The sequence below is a fragment of the Girardinichthys multiradiatus genome, chromosome 21 (genome assembly GCF_021462225.1).
Source record: "Girardinichthys multiradiatus isolate DD_20200921_A chromosome 21, DD_fGirMul_XY1, whole genome shotgun sequence".
Lineage (NCBI taxonomy): Eukaryota > Metazoa > Chordata > Actinopteri > Cyprinodontiformes > Goodeidae > Girardinichthys > Girardinichthys multiradiatus.
In genome coordinates, this window is record NC_061813.1 from 22,405,566 (window position 1) to 22,421,489 (window position 15,924).

General features: G+C 40.3%; 1 protein-coding gene across 1 annotated transcript in view; it reads right to left on the minus strand.

The window, feature by feature from the left end:
• Nucleotides 1-15,423, minus strand: part of LOC124858084 (potassium voltage-gated channel subfamily B member 2-like) — a 149,983-nt gene extending 134,560 nt beyond the window's left edge. The window contains exons 1-2 of the mRNA XM_047349851.1: nt 14,926-15,423; nt 13,222-13,928 (exon numbers count right to left, since the gene is read on the minus strand). Of these exons, the coding sequence (XP_047205807.1) occupies nt 13,222-13,806 (585 nt within the window). The 5' untranslated portion in view covers nt 13,807-13,928; nt 14,926-15,423. The remainder of the gene's footprint in view (nt 1-13,221; nt 13,929-14,925) is intronic.
• Nucleotides 15,424-15,924: the final 501 nt, after the last annotated feature.

Here is a 15,924-nt window from a genome sequence, read left to right on the forward strand (position 1 = left end):
AAATGTAAGAACACTACAATGAATACCAATAATCTCCCATGTCAGAGCTCTCAAGATAAAGCAGTAAAAATAGCTATAACTCAGTTTTCCAGAGAGTTGAGAACTGAAATGTGCAGGAAACTGAAAATACAGAGAGGAAAGGTGAAAATAAATGTAGGATGAAGGGGAGAAATGTTGTTGTGATGGTAAGGGAAAAAGGTAAAGAATGGCTGTGAGAGCACAAGGACAAGTCAAGGAACTAAAGAATATAAAAAAAGATATGGCATGGAGAGAGGGAAGGAGAAAACAGTATAGCAACCATTGCATTGTGGTACCCAAGAAAAGCCAGTTCAGCAGTACTTGAGGGTGTTCAGAGGAAGAGGTGTGTATATTTCAGTGTGCGTACTCTGCAAGTAGGAGCACCTGCTTGCGTACTACACACTATGAAAGGCATAATATATGTAATACTGTATGACTGTGCATGGATGTGGAAGGCTGGCTGTGAGCTGAGAGTGTGAAGAGAGATTACTGAAGCATGTAATGGAGACCTGGTGTTCATAGCCTTTAGAATGATGACACCTTTAAACTCCTATCCCACTCCTCTCCATCTCCCATTTTTTCCAATGCCTTCTGGGAGGTAGAAAATGGCAGCGCACGAGATGAACAAACGTTCCTCGAGGCGGTGGAGGGAGCAATGATCAGGGGGACAGCAAGGAGACGAGTAGGGCAGGAGGAGGAAGGAACACATTACCCTCTTACTCAGCGTGTCACTCAAACTGGTAGCACCAGCCAGCGCTGCTAGTTGCTGTGGGACCGCACAAAGCTCTCCTAACCTTCAATAGGATTTATGTCTTACTCTGATGGTAGACGGATTGTGAGCATTTTGCCCGTTTGGTCCACTGGACTTCTTACAGGCTGAATAAGTCAAACACATGCAACTAATGGAATCTGTATATGATGAAGGGATTTGAATAAAAATAATCCTTACTTAAAGCTACTCCTAGGACTTTTTCATATTATCAAATTAGATGGTTTTTTTTATTGTTTAATATCCCTTTTGATGAAATGATGTACAAACAGCAATGTTCCAGTCAAGTTGTCTGGCCTTCAGTGTCAAATCATTCAAGCTATAAAGCTCTGCTGAACATCCAAGTCTTTACAAAATGGCACAGATGAAAGGTTAATAAACTAGCATTTAGCATCTAAAGAAACTGAATCTATTCTCTACTATTGGTGGATTTTATTCAGTGTCATGAAAAAGCATTTGTCTCCTAACAAATCTCTCCTTTTTTGATAATTACATGTTTCAGATCAATAAACAAATTGTTTCACACAAAGAAAAGCTGGGTAATTACACAATGTAGTTTTCAAAGGACACTTTCATTTATAAGGGAAAAAAACTAACCATCCCTATGTGAATATATAACTGCCCACGTGTTAAATTATGAATTTACTGTAATTAACCCCATTGTTTTTGGTTTAGTTTCACCAACAACACCCAAGTCTGATTACTGCTTGAGCAGTAGAAGCAAGGAATTACTTAACTACAGGTCCTTCTCAAAATATTAGCATATTGTGATAAAGTTCATTATTTTCCATAATGTCGTGATGAAAATTTAACATTCATATATTTTAGATTCATTGCACACTAACTGAAATATTTCAGGTCTTTTATTGTCTTAATACGGATGATTTTGGCATACAGCTCATGAAAACCCAAAATTCCTATCTCACAAAACTAGCATATCATTAAAAGGGTCTCTAAACGAGCTATGAACCTAATCATCTGAATCAACAAGTTAACTCTAAACACCTGCAAAAGATTCCTGAGGCCTTTAAAACTCCCAGCCTGGTTCATCACTCAAAACCCCAATCATGGGTAAGACTGCCGACCTGACTGCTGTCCAGAAGGCCACTATTGACACCCTCAAGCAAGAGGGTAAGACACAGAAAGAAATTTCTGAACGAATAGGCTGTTCCCAGAGTGCTGTATCAAGGCACGTCAGTGGGAAGTCTGTGGGAAGGAAAAAGTGTGGCAGAAAACGCTGCACAACGAGAAGAGGTGACCGGACCATGAGGAAGATTGTGGAGAAGGGCCGATTCCAGACCTTGGGGGACCTGCAGAAACAGTGGACTGAGTCTGGAGTAGAAACATCCAGAGCCACCGTGCACAGGCGTGTGCAGGAAATGGGCTACAGGTGCCGCATTCCTCAGGTCAAGCCACTTTTGAACCAGAAACAGCGGCAGAAGCGCCTGACCTGGGCTACAGAGAAGCAGCACTGGACTGTTGCTCAGTGGTCCAAAGTACTTTTTTCGGATGAAAGCAAATTCTGCATGTCATTCGGAAATCAGGGTGCCAGAGTCTGGAGGAAGACTGGGGAGAAGGAAATGCCAAAATGCCAGAAGTACAGTGTCAAGTACCCACAGTCAGTGATGGTCTGGGGAGCCGTGTCAGCTGCTGGTGTTGGTCCACTGTGTTTTATCAAGGGCAGGGTCAATGCAGCTAGCTATCAGGAGATTTTGGAGCACTTCATGCTTCCATCTGCTGAAAAGCTTTATGGAGATGAAGATTTCATTTTTCAGCACGACCTAGCACCTGCTCACAGTGCCAAAACCACTGGTAAATGGTTTACTGACCATGGTATCACTGTGCTCAATTGGCCTGCCAACTCTCCTGACCTGAACCCCATAGAGAATCTGTGGGATATTGTGAAGAGAACGTTGAGAGACTCAAGACCCAACACTCTGGATGAGCTAAAGGCCGCTATCGAAGCATCCTGGGCCTCCATAAGACCTCAGCAGTGCCACAGGCTGATTGCCTCCATGCCACGCCGCATTGAAGCAGTCATTTCTGCCAAAGGATTCCCGACCAAGTATTGAGTGCATAACTGTACATGATTATTTGAAGGTTGACGTTTTTTGTATTAAAAACACTTTTCTTTTATTGGTCGGATGAAATATGCTAATTTTGTGAGATAGGAATTTTGGGTTTTCATGAGCTGTATGCCAAAATCATCCGTATTAAGACAATAAAAGACCTAAAATATTTCAGTTAGTGTGCAATGAATCTAAAATATATGAATGTTAAATTTTCATCATTACATTATGGAAAATAATTAACTTTATCACAATATGCTAATATTTTGAGAAGGACCTGTAGAACCTGTCTGGCAATGTAAAGTAGGCTAAAAGATCTCAAAAAGCAACACATCATGCATTGATCTAAAGAAATTCAAGAACAGATGAGCAACAAAGTCAATGAAAACTGTCAGTCTGAACAGTTGTATAAAATTGCGAAAGCTTTGGGACTCCAATGAATTACAGAAAAGCCACCGTAGTTTTCTGTCCTAACATTTCATATTTCAAGTTTATCCCTTTACCAACTTCGATAAGACTTACACAACCTTCATTGCCTTTTTGAATGGCCTGTATTTGTCTTGATTGATAACAGTTTTGTCATTACTGTAAAGGTGGTTTAAATTATTTTACTGGGTACTAATCACTGTGTCAAACATTTTGTAATTTTGCTGTTTTGATCTTTTTGTAGCCAACTTTGTTCTGTACTAAATGGAGATCTCTGCCACAGTACATTTTTAACAGATCATGCTTCAATGTGTGCCAATCCCATGGAGGTTTTGTACCTTATTTACCAACTGATGATTTAAATTATGTTTCTATAAGCTGCTCATGGTCTACACTAAGGAAATGTGGGTATTTGACTCCAATAAGTATTTTATATCCTCTAGCAGTTGCCCTGCATTTATTGCATTTACACTGGCATCAAATTCTCTAAAAGTTAAGAAGGTAAAACATGACAGGTGGAAAAAGCAAAAATCATGTTTTATGATTTTTTTCATTCTTTATACAGGTCCTTCTCAAAATATTAGCATATTGTGATAAAGTTCATTATTTTCCATAATGTAATGATGAAAATTTAACATTCATATATTTTAGATTCATTGCACACTAACTGAAATATTTCAGGTCTTTTATTGTCTTAATACGGATGATTTTGGCATACAGCTCATGAAAACCCAAAATTCCTATCTCACAAAATTAGCATATTTCATCCGACCAATAAAAGAAAAGTGTTTCTAATACAAAAAACGTCAACCTTCAAATAATCATGTACAGTTATGCACTCAATACTTGGTCGGGAATCCTTTGGCAGAAATGACTGCTTCAATGCGGCGTGGCATGGAGGCAATCAGCTTGTGGCACTGCTGAGGTCTTATGGAGGCCCAGGATGCTTCGATAGCGGCCTTTAGCTCATCCAGAGTGTTGGGTCTTGAGTCTCTCAACGTTCTCTTCACAATATCCCACAGATTCTCTATGGGGTTCAGGTCAGGAGAGTTGGCAGGCCAATTGAGCACAGTGATACCATGGTCAGTAAACCATTTACCAGTGGTTTTGGCACTGTGAGCAGGTGCCAGGTCGTGCTGAAAAATGAAATCTTCATTTCCATAAAGCTTTCCAGCAGATGGAAGCATGAAGTGCTCCAAAATCTCCTGATAGCTAGCTGCATTGACCCTGCCCTTGATAAAACACAGTGGACCAACACCAGCAGCTGACACGGCACCCCAGACCATCACTGACTGTGGGTACTTGACACTGGACTTCTGGCATTTTGGCATTTCCTTCTCCCCAGTCTTCCTCCAGACTCTGGCACCTTGATTTCCGAATGACATGCAGAATTTGTTTTCATCCGAAAAAAGTACTTTGGACCACTGAGCAACAGTCCAGTGCTGCTTCTCTGTAGCCCAGGTCAGGCGCTTCTGCCGCTGTTTCTGGTTCAAAAGTGGCTTGACCTGGGTAATGCGGCACCTGTAGCCCATTTCCTGCACACGCCTGTGCACGGTGGCTATGGATGTTTCTACTCCAGACTCAGTCCACTGCTTCCGCAGGTCCCCCAAGGTCTGGAATCGGCCCTTCTCCACAATCTTCCTCATGGTCCGGTCACCTCTTCTCGTTGTGCAGCGTTTTCTGCCACACTTTTTCCTTCCCCCAGACTTCCCACTGAGGTGCCTTGATACAGCACTCTGGGAACAGCCTATTCGTTCAGAAATTTCTTTCTGTGTCTTACCCTCTTGCTTGAGGGTGTCAATAGTGGCCTTCTGGACAGCAGTCAGGTCGGCAGTCTTACCCATGATTGGGGTTTTGAGTGATGAACCAGGCTGGGAGTTTTAAAGGCCTCAAGAATCTTTTGCAGGTGTTTAGAGTTAACTTGTTGATTCAGATGATTAGGTTCATAGCTCGTTTAGAGACCCTTTTAATGATATGCTAATTTTGTGAGATAGGAATTTTGGGTTTTCATGAGCTGTATGCCAAAATCATCTGTATTAAGACAATAAAAGACCTGAAATATTTCAGTTAGTGTGCAATGAATCTAAAATATCTGAATGTTAAATTTTCATCATGACATTATGGAAAATAATGAACTTTATCACAATATGCTAATATTTTGAGAAGGACCTGTAATAGGTAAGGGAAGCTGTCATTATTTTGTAGATTGATAAATTAATACATTTTTACATATTTTAAATTTAATGAAAATATTTTTTCTTGTTCATTTCCCATATACATCATATGTTACTCAATTTGTTTTAAGGATTTTTATTAAAGGACAGCAACCCATGTGGGCTCGGGGACAGGTTAATCATTTATGAAAATGATTGTTAATGTAATGGTGGAGTAAAAGGCTTGTTTAGTTAGAAAATCCTCAGTAGTTATGTTCTTGTGATGACAGGTGCAATTAATCGTAGGACCTGGCCTCCAACACCATCTGGCCACTCTCATTAGCCCTGGCATACATTGGCCGTGTTGTTTACATTATAAACTTATGCTATAGAGTTTTCCTTCATCAGTATACTTGTTGTCCCCCCACCCTCGCTTCTTTAACAATGAGGATAACACAGTAAGGATTAGGTGTGCCTCATGAGTTTTACCTAATTATGTCTCCATTCATGACTCATAATGTGCACGGTCAAGCACAATAAGTCGTAAGACAGCCCAGTGGGCTCCTTCGTGACACCAGCGACACTGAGCTGCGTCGTAACATTAATTCCTATGCATGCAAGATCCAACTTGTAATGATAATACACAATGGCACACAAGGGTTTGATTATTTGAACAAAGCAAAGGAAAAAAAGGTTGGATTAGTTTTGTTTTTTCCTTTTTACTTCTATGAAGAAGATGGCATTCGGTTTATCTAATTTGCATTTTTGTTCTGAATAAACTTTTTAGCATTGTATGAGCTATTAGAAAAGTATTTGTTTTAGATATTTTTAACTTTATTCTGTTGGTATAGGTATAATATACATAGTTCATACTTAAAGTAAATGTCTTTGTTAAAATACCTTTGTTAATGACATACAAACACCGACACCGACAATATTTTGAACATTATAGATGTTAAAGCTACTATGGGGTTATCTTTAGCTCTTGTCTGTTTAATGATAAATGATTTCCTGTTTGATGCACAAGAAGCAGTGCTTTCGATCAGAGAAGCAAAATAAGCTCTGATCAATCTAAAACACCACCATCACAATCTAGTCCATACATATTCTTAAATCTCTTCAGTTGTCTGAACCTACCTCCAGGAGAATGAAAGTTGACAACCTTGCTTGTAAGGGAAAAGTACTGAAAGCTACACAGCAACATGCGGGGGAGGAGGGAGCCAATCTATGCTTCAAACTGCTGGAAAAAGAATCGGATCACTCCAGTGCTTTCTCCAGCGTCTCTAGGCAGTTTTGAGACAGTAACTTTAGAACTAGTCAAATTTTAAAAATGACCCTGAGGACCTTGCGATATTAGCTGCAGTCATTTTCTTCAAATAGGACATCTGAGATGGGCATTTACATTACAGATTAGCTTGTGAGGTAAACTGGTGAATTTATTGATTTTTTTGAGTATTTCTGTTTTCCTGCAAGCATAAATGAAACACATCTATAAAGCATACGTGTGAGCAAATTCTGTTAAATCTTTATTGTTAAATCTAACTTTGGAGTGTGTCTGAACTTTAGGTTTTAAGTTGATTTTATTACCTCTCACTCAGATAAAAAAAAATCTATACTGTTTACATTATTGTGAATATAAGCATCTGTAACAAATCCATGTAATGTGTGCCTATTTATCCGCTGCTAGTACTGTTTGTTGTCTATCTAACTGGATCCTTGATCACCGAGCAAAACAATTTCAGATATTTCAGAGCATAGTAGGATGAACCAACTTTTTATTTCTTAGCTTTAATCTCCAGAGGCATTTTACTCCTCTGCCAATTTCATCTAGCCAGCTGGATTTTATGATTAAGACAAGATGAACTCTTAGTTCAGCCAACATAAATCATATTTCTCAAAATAATGAGCTGATTTCTTGAAATAATGCATTATAATTACTTTCAAACTGTTAGGCTACCAATATGTTTACATGCTTTTACTCTTATGTAAAAAAAAACAAGTGAATATGAAAGATACAGCTCCTATGTTACTCAAAGGTAATTTAGACCTTGTAAATTGCCCTGGTTGACCTGGTTGGGGCAGAAGTGCAAGTCCAGGTTGAAGAGTGTTTCTGAACTAGAACTCCTAGAAGCTTTTTTCACATTAGAAACCCAAAGCGAGGATTGGTCAAGCTTTGTAGACTGCGGTTATGCTAGATTTTAGTTTTTTCTGTCGTAGGTTACTCTAAGTTAGTTACGTTTTGGTGAAGTCCAGAGAAATGCCATTTTTGTATTTTCCACCCATCTTTATCGAGTGTTTTGTGTCAATCATAAACTTTTTTAATTTCTCCTCTTTGCATTACCTCCTTGTTCTGAATCCAAAGTGAAGACCGTCTAGACATCTAGGTCTGGAGCAAAAGAGACCGCTGCCACTGCTGTATATTAAAATAACCTCCATAGGCTTTAAGAAATAGTGCTGTCCTCTGTGTCCAGATGTGTATCTAAGTCAAAGAAAAGGTTTTAAGGGAGCTACATATGTAGGAATAAAGTTGGTCCCAGGGGCTAAAGACACCAGCACGAGTCGGACCTAAGAAGGCATTTTACTCCTCATCCTAAGTGGATCTGATGTCAATGCTGCCAGATTCTCTGGTAGTTTGTAACATTGGCACTTTAATTTTCTTTTCTTTCCCCATTGTATTCTATTCTCTTGTATTAAAATAGGTTCTAAAACTCCAAATTACACTATCAAAATGTTCTTTCACAAGACAAATTAGAGACATGTCTTGATAACATAGATCTTTTGTGAGCTTTATTTCTTATACAACAGAGCATCTGTGTTTTGATTAACTCTTCACCAGTAAATAGCATGTACTTGAGAATAGAATTGTCTTGTAGATTAGTAATTTAAGTCTTATGTTTTTCTACAATTGAGTCCTTCGTGGTTCTTTCGATAAACCTAAATGCTGATAAAATAGAAATGAATCTCATCTTCTTGAAAGTAGTGTTAAACAGTTTGGAAAGATGAAGAACACATTTTCGTGAAACAACTTTATCAATGCTTATGAGACTAATTAAATTTTAAAAAACCAATAAGACTGTTTGGTTTATAGACATCAAAGTAGCTAATATTCCTAAAAATATAAATTAAATCTTTTTTTTTTTTTCATAATAACAGTAGTTGGCAAAATCAGCAGCATGTCACATCTGTTTGGAGAATTAAAATAAAAACTCAGTGCATATATTTCTCTAAATCTGATCATTACATCACAGAAATTATCCAAAATAATAATAATCCCCATGTTATAGCCAACATATAGGGAGAAGAGAAAGATATTGGGAGATGAGGGACTGGGTTTTAAGTGTGTCCTGGAACATCCAGATAATAAATGCTGCTACTTCAATTCCCATGTGGGGGCCCATAAGAACTCATGTCACCTATAATCTAGGAGGTTCTCTCTTATCTGATTATGAATGCGAGTAAAGAGGATTTAGGTGCTAGTGCCTAAATGCTATGCCATACTGATTAGAGGTCTGTTGGTGGGGTTATGTAACCGCGAGACAACCGGGGGAAAAGAAGGTGTGCTTCTCGTAAACTGTGCTCTTGTAGTACATAAGCATAATTTGCTAACGGCCTGAAAAGACAATAACCCCAGTCGACTGGTGTTACCTTGAGCTTCTCTGTACAGATAACCAAGCTTTTGTGAAATACTATTAAAAATGATTAAATAAATAAGGATTAACTACATACATTTTTAGAAACGTAGCACAAAGTAACAAAGATCTATTTGCCGAACATAGTTTGAGTGTTACCTGTATAAAATAAGTCTGCACATTGACTTAACCTTCTAAAGATTGACAACAACTCATATGGCACTGAAAGATAAAAACAGGTGGGGCTCCTTGAATTTAACTCTGAGGCACTTGAAAGAGTACATTTCTCTCATAGCTGACTAAAGAGCTCTTACTCTTTTCTTTGACCCAACCTCTCCTCCTCTTGGTCTCTTCAAGCATCACCATCTAAATCAATGTACCTACAAGCCTCGGCTCAGTGAATCAATGCCTGGAAGATAAAAGTTGGTTGGAAGGAGGCAGCCCGTCGTGAACAGAAGCAAACACCCTTGAGCAACGGCACGAGAGCCTGCCAACAGTGTATGTGGTGGAGATGCTTTGGCTGCTTTGGCACAGCCTTTGCTGTTCGGCAGAACCGAACAGCAAAAGGCTGTGCCCATACCGGCTCATTGCTTATTTCCACTAGCTAGACTAGCTTATTAGATAAAGAGGAGAGTAATGGAGTCCATCCACATTAAGGAGCAAAAACAAGGCCGAACATGGCTGGTGTGTGTGGGGGTGTTTGGCTGGCTGACTCTGCAAGGAAGAAACGCTGATCGCTTTAAAATGCTCGCAGATCCTTTGCTATTCTTTTCTGGGGAAGCCCGTTATTAATAAGGCAACTGAAAATGTTAACAAGTGTGAACCTTGCCATGTAATATATTGAGAATGCATTATTTGTTTCACTAAAGTTTTAATACTTCTATCTGAAAATATCTAATTATATTTATGAAAAATAAAAGGGACAACTCTCCTGTCATCCCCATCATGTTTACCATCTAATGCATGTACACCAAAATAGGACCAAAATTTATTTAGCATAAAAATACATTCTATTCTAAGCTCGATATATGTTGTGTAAAGCCGATCTTTCTGGGCTGCACGGTGGCGCAGTTGGTAGCACTGTTGCCTTGCAGCAAGAAGGTCCTGAGTTTGATTCCCAGCCTGGGGTCTTTCTGCATGGAGTTTGCATGTTCTCCCCGTGCATGCGTGGGTTCTCACCGGGTACTCCGGCTTCCTCCCACAGTCCAAAGACATGCTTGTTAGGTTAATTGGTCACTCTAAATTGACCGTAGGTGTATGAATGAGTGTGTGCATGGTTGTTTGTGTGTTGCCCTGCGATGGACTGGCGACCTGTCCAGGGTGTACCCTGCCTCTCACCCATAGACTGCTGGAGATAGGCACCAGCTCCCCCGTGACCCACTATGGAATAAGCAGTAGAAAATGACTGACAATCTTTCTTTTAAACAAAATTCAAGTTTTACTCTAATACAAACAAAATAAATCTACAAAGGCAGAGTTTTTATAATATGGGCTAAATTTGAGTAAATATATGTAAAATAGTTTAGGTTTTAAATTGTGGGACCCACATAGTACCAAAAGTCAGATTCCAATTTCCTCGCAAAAATTCTAACTCCGCTTACACTAAATGCAAGTTGCAGCTGCAGTACTTTGTATATCCTGTATGTGTTTGTGAGAGCAGTGGTTGCTTTTGATATGAGGGATATGGCTCTCTGCCCAGGTTGGCATAAACTTTAGGGTGCCAGAACTCAAAACGTTTTTCATTGCTCATTTCCATATCTAGTCAGTGGGTAAGGGTGAGCTGGTGCCCCATGCCTCCATCCCACCAGGTATAAAAATGTAACCTGGGTGTTGCTATTGATGCTTCTATCTCTCTCTCTCTCTCTCTTAATGTTACTAAATGTATACTAAAAATATTTTTAATGGCTGAATAGGCTTTGTGGAGTGGGGATGCTTGGTTGTGTGTTGAGCAGAAGAAGGAGGGACTCATCCAGAGTGTCATTCATCCAAGAACCGCCATATCACAAGGCCTTAATTGATTAAACATGAGTAATACCACAAAAGTATTATGCAGTATGGCACATGGCTCTGAACATAATAATCATAAGGCACAAGTTTGACTAAGCACACTTTTAAGAAAGAAACACAACAGAAAACAGCCAGATACTGCCTTTTACAGCCATCAGCCTCACTATTATGACCAGCTGCCTAAACTTGAGCTGGTCCCCTTTTAGCCATCAAAATGTCTCTATAGAGTCAGGTCATCTGGGGTTGCCATTTGCCTTGTAGCCTGTGAGTATTGTGTTGTAGAGTTTTGTCTGTTGGGGTAGCCCAAGGGCACTCAAACAGATTCGTGCCTTAAAGGCCATGTCATGTTATTTTAAACAGTCCTAAGCAGCAGTGTTTGTGTAGCTACTAATATAGGACAGTGGTTCTGAAAGTTAGAGTTGGGATTCCATATGGAGTCGTGACAGAACTCGTGTAGGTTGGTGGAAAGTCTTAAAATAACATTTATGTGAACCCAATAATGTAGGAAGAACAATTCATTATAATAATGTGCATCACTGTAATGTTACCTGTGAGAGGTCATAACATCGTAGATAATTAGTGTAGAGATTGACGTACTTGTGGATTTTTTGCCAACATAGTCACCTGTTTTTTGGTGTGCAGAATCTACATCATTATTAAGCCTAATGCACTTAACACTGTGCCAGTAAGAAAAAACTCATCCCCTAATGTACTTTGTGAATACCTGCCCTAAAGTCTACATGTCTGAGAACTTGGAGGAGGAACTTATGTTTAAATAAGCTACTCTACTTTCCCCTGGACTAATATTTCACAAAAACAAGCATTGGATAGTGTTAGACACCGATTTTAATCCCAATATTCTCTCGAAAGAAAAATGAAAAACACAGTTACACATATTTGTCACTGCATATTTGTTTTTACCGTTTCATTCATATTTCATCACTAAAAGTTTGCAAACATCAAGCTCAGCAACCTGAGCAGAACTTAAGTGACTGCACCAGTTAGATCACTCAAAGCTTTGTTCTGCCAGTTTCGTTTCTACCTCCTTTTTTGTATCACTTGTGGCCTCTCTCAGCATCTCTCCACAGCTTCTAGCAACTAGATTTTGTACAAAGTGTATTGAATTCTAGCTTTTCAGCTTAAACTCCAAGGCCGTGTAGGCATTGTTGAATGAAATCATGGCCTGATTGACCCCATGGAAAAGGTCACTACTTACATGCTTAACCTTTATTTAAGGTCCAAAAGGGCTGTAGGTGACATAAAGCACCAGATCTGGCTCTAATGACTGATGAAGACTGAGTAACAGGATAAGAAAAGAAGAGAGGAAAGGGGAAATGTGTGTGCCAGAAGACAAATTGCATTTGACAAAGAGCTTTGGCTGCCTTGTATGAAAGCACATGGCTGTGTAGCGGACTAGTAATGGTATTTCCTTAGTCAGGGGCTTTCAAGAGAGCTCACTGCACGATGTGTGCCGTAAAAGGCTTCCCTGAACTCAGCAAGCTGCTGTAAGACGGTATGCAGCCCCAGTACTCTACTTCCGCATGACTTTCAGCTGGCGATAGCCTGAGCTATTGTAGTCATGATCAGGCTCTCCACATAGGCCTGTCAGCAGGACGTTAATGCAATTTGATTTAGGATGGAATTTCCCTTCCATGAACCAAGGGCTTCCCCCTCATGATAGTGTACAAGTCAGCAATACTCAGATGTGTCTGGAGGAAAAAAAAACTGTATTGAGGAGTAAATCACTTCAGACATCGCACAACACAGCAAATTACTCAACTGCTGTCACATGAGTCGCCCCTAAATTAGATATCGGCAGTCTCTGTCTAATTAATTCATATGCTACACGGCTTCCCTATAAAAGATGAATGCTGTAATCAAGCTGAGACAGGATCATTGTCAATCACTACCACTGATTGACTCATAGAAAATAGGGAATAGGGAATGATCAGGCTTAACTGTATAATCTTAACCACTGCTTCTATTGACCATATCAGATTCAAGCTGATAAACTCACGAGCATGTTTTGAAGCGCACGTGGGAGTCGGTCTTTAACAAGCATGCCTGCAATGTGTTATTATGCAACCATTGTGAGCAGTAAATGTGAGACTGAGGTGGTACAATCTCACTTTCCAGTCTCGGATTCTAACCTTGGCAGCCACGGAGGAGCTGGGCTTCTCCAGGAGATCCCACAGTTTCCTCCTCTTGTCCGGGCAGCAGGTGTTATCGAACTCTCCCTCTCCCTCCCTCTCTCTCATGGTCTCAGCCTCCCTCCGCAGCTCCTCGTTCATCTGCTCTTTTTTCTGGTGGTAGCGGGCCTGGCAGCAGGACTCCAGGTAGATCTCATCAATTCCCCAGTAGTCCAGCTCCTGGCCAAACGAGAGGGCACACATCTCCTCCATCATGTGCAGCTTGCCCGTGCGATAGAAGTTCAGGATGGAGGTGAAGGCTCCCGGGTGCCGGTCGAAGAAGTACTCATTCTCATTCAGGCTGTAGTCATCGCAGATCTCCATGAGGGACTCATGGGTGTTGCAGTCCCGGAGCTTGCCAAGCCGGGTCCTGGGCAGGCGATCCAGGGTCCGCCACAAGACCTCATGGTTCAGACCTCCGACGTTAAGGCGGACCCTCCGCAATCTGGCTTTGGTACGGATAATCTCGATAGGCTCGGGGGGCATTGATGGTGCAGTTCGGACGTTGTTGGGTTTTGGCCCCACTGGTCCAAGCTTTTCAGCCATGATAATGGAACAGGAAACTTCTTGTAGATGTTACCAGGATGAACAGGCGAAGAAGAAAGCCAGGAAAAAAGTATGAACCTTTTGACTTATGTTGGATCCTCTTTAGGCAAGTCCTTCCATGGCTGAAAAAAAAAAATGAAACTACTTCTGAGAAAGTGAAGAAATTAAACACTTCAAACATAGAGTACCTCACTTCAGGTTGCAAACATGAATCACCTGTTATCACATGTCTTCAAGTCAAACTTTATGACAGCTGCACAGTGTTAATGATCCCTTTCATCACATTCCTTAGAAAGCATTGGTCAAAATCAATGTTTTCACTTTACCAGTCAATATGTCTGCTTTGCTCTGTGGTTCAGCAACGTTTCTTTATAGTGATGCTGTATAATCCCACTGTAGCACTACACTTAGAGCAGACCATGCTTAAAATCCAGCTTTGGGAATCCAACTGTAAGTCTTACATTTTATAAAATGATATTAACTCAATGCAATTTGCTGGCCTTCCTTATGTGAAAACGTTTTTACCATTTGTCATTTAAGTGTATTTGATTGTACTGTATTGTATTACAATCCAACTGGATTGTATGTTATTGAATCTGCCTCGGATTGTACTGAAATCAACTGGACATGTTTCTATGTAATTCGACATCAGTACTGGTGTGTATGAGCTGTGAAATGACACAAAACAAATAAAATGAATCCATATACATAATAAAGTTTGGAAGTTCACATTTCAATCAGGAATACGACTATGGGATTATTTACCCCTCATATGACAGATTTGTCTTGAACAGACATTAGTTACATTTGGCTTTGGCTGATTTGAATAACAAATTTTGGCAAAGCTTGCTTGTTTTATTGGATATGGTATAATAGGTATATATATATATATATATATATATATATATATATATATGTGTGTGTGTGTGTGTGTGTCCACGATAAACACTGCAGCATACCTGTTACAGTGTGTTCACTAGTAACTGTGATCCCCCTCACAATACGCCAACTAGCTCCAGTATCATTACTCTGAAAGCCCCCAGATTCCTTTTGGACCCAATTTAAAGTAGTACTAGGCCAAAAATATTAATAATATTGCATTAAAATAGCCACTCTCACCTTGCCGCTGTGAACCAGCCTTCTCATGCAAACTCCTCGTTATCCTAGGGGACCAGAGATGGAAAAACCGAGCCGGGATTCCCCTTCAGTTAGGTGGCTACGACTGAGGGGAGAACTCCGCGCACACAACGCGCGCTCCACATTATGTGGAAAATTAGTGTAGAAAAGAAAAACAACAGAAAGAGAGCGAGAGAAAATGGAAGGAGAACAAAAAAAAAAAAAAGGTTTTAATCCTTCTCTTAAAACGACCACATGGACCGCTTCGCCATCGGAACGCTGAGTCCTGCGCCTTTCCACCTCCTAAAAAGCTCAGAAGAAGACTGGCTCGTTGAAGCGCTGTCAATGCAGAGACGTCGAGCGCGTAAAAAGCCGGCAAGGGGAAGGAGCGGGATGAGCGAACTGCGGAGTGTCCCGCTGTGTACTACAGAAAGGAGGAGCGGAGGAGCGCGCACTGCACAGGCTGCACCGCAGCACAGAGGTGATGACCAAATCACAGCCGGGCAGCAGGTTGTTATCCCGAAGCGAACTAAATAAAACACGCCTGAGCGAAAAATATATACTTCAGACACCCGTTGCTTGTTGCATTTTTTAATTGTTCGGCATATAAGGAAATCTAAACCATGTATTTGTGATTTGAACATATATAGATGCACGGAGAATAAACCAAATAACAAACGCACACCCTTCCGCGTAAAGTAATATAGCAAAATAGCTCCAGTACAGTCAGATTGGATTGATAGTGCTGGTAAACATACATTTTCATGCCACCCATTCTTAATTGGGTTTAAATTTTTTACTTGGACTAGGTCAGTCTGGCTTTTTTAATTTACTTTTATTTAGACGGGTTATCGCATTGAGATGTTTAAAAATTACTCTATATTTAGCTCCACACTTCTCATCAACTCTAACAGGTTTCGCTGTCTTTGCTGAAGAAAAGCATCCCCACTGCATGATGCTGCCACCACCATGCTGTAAGGGACGGTGTGTTCATGGTGATGA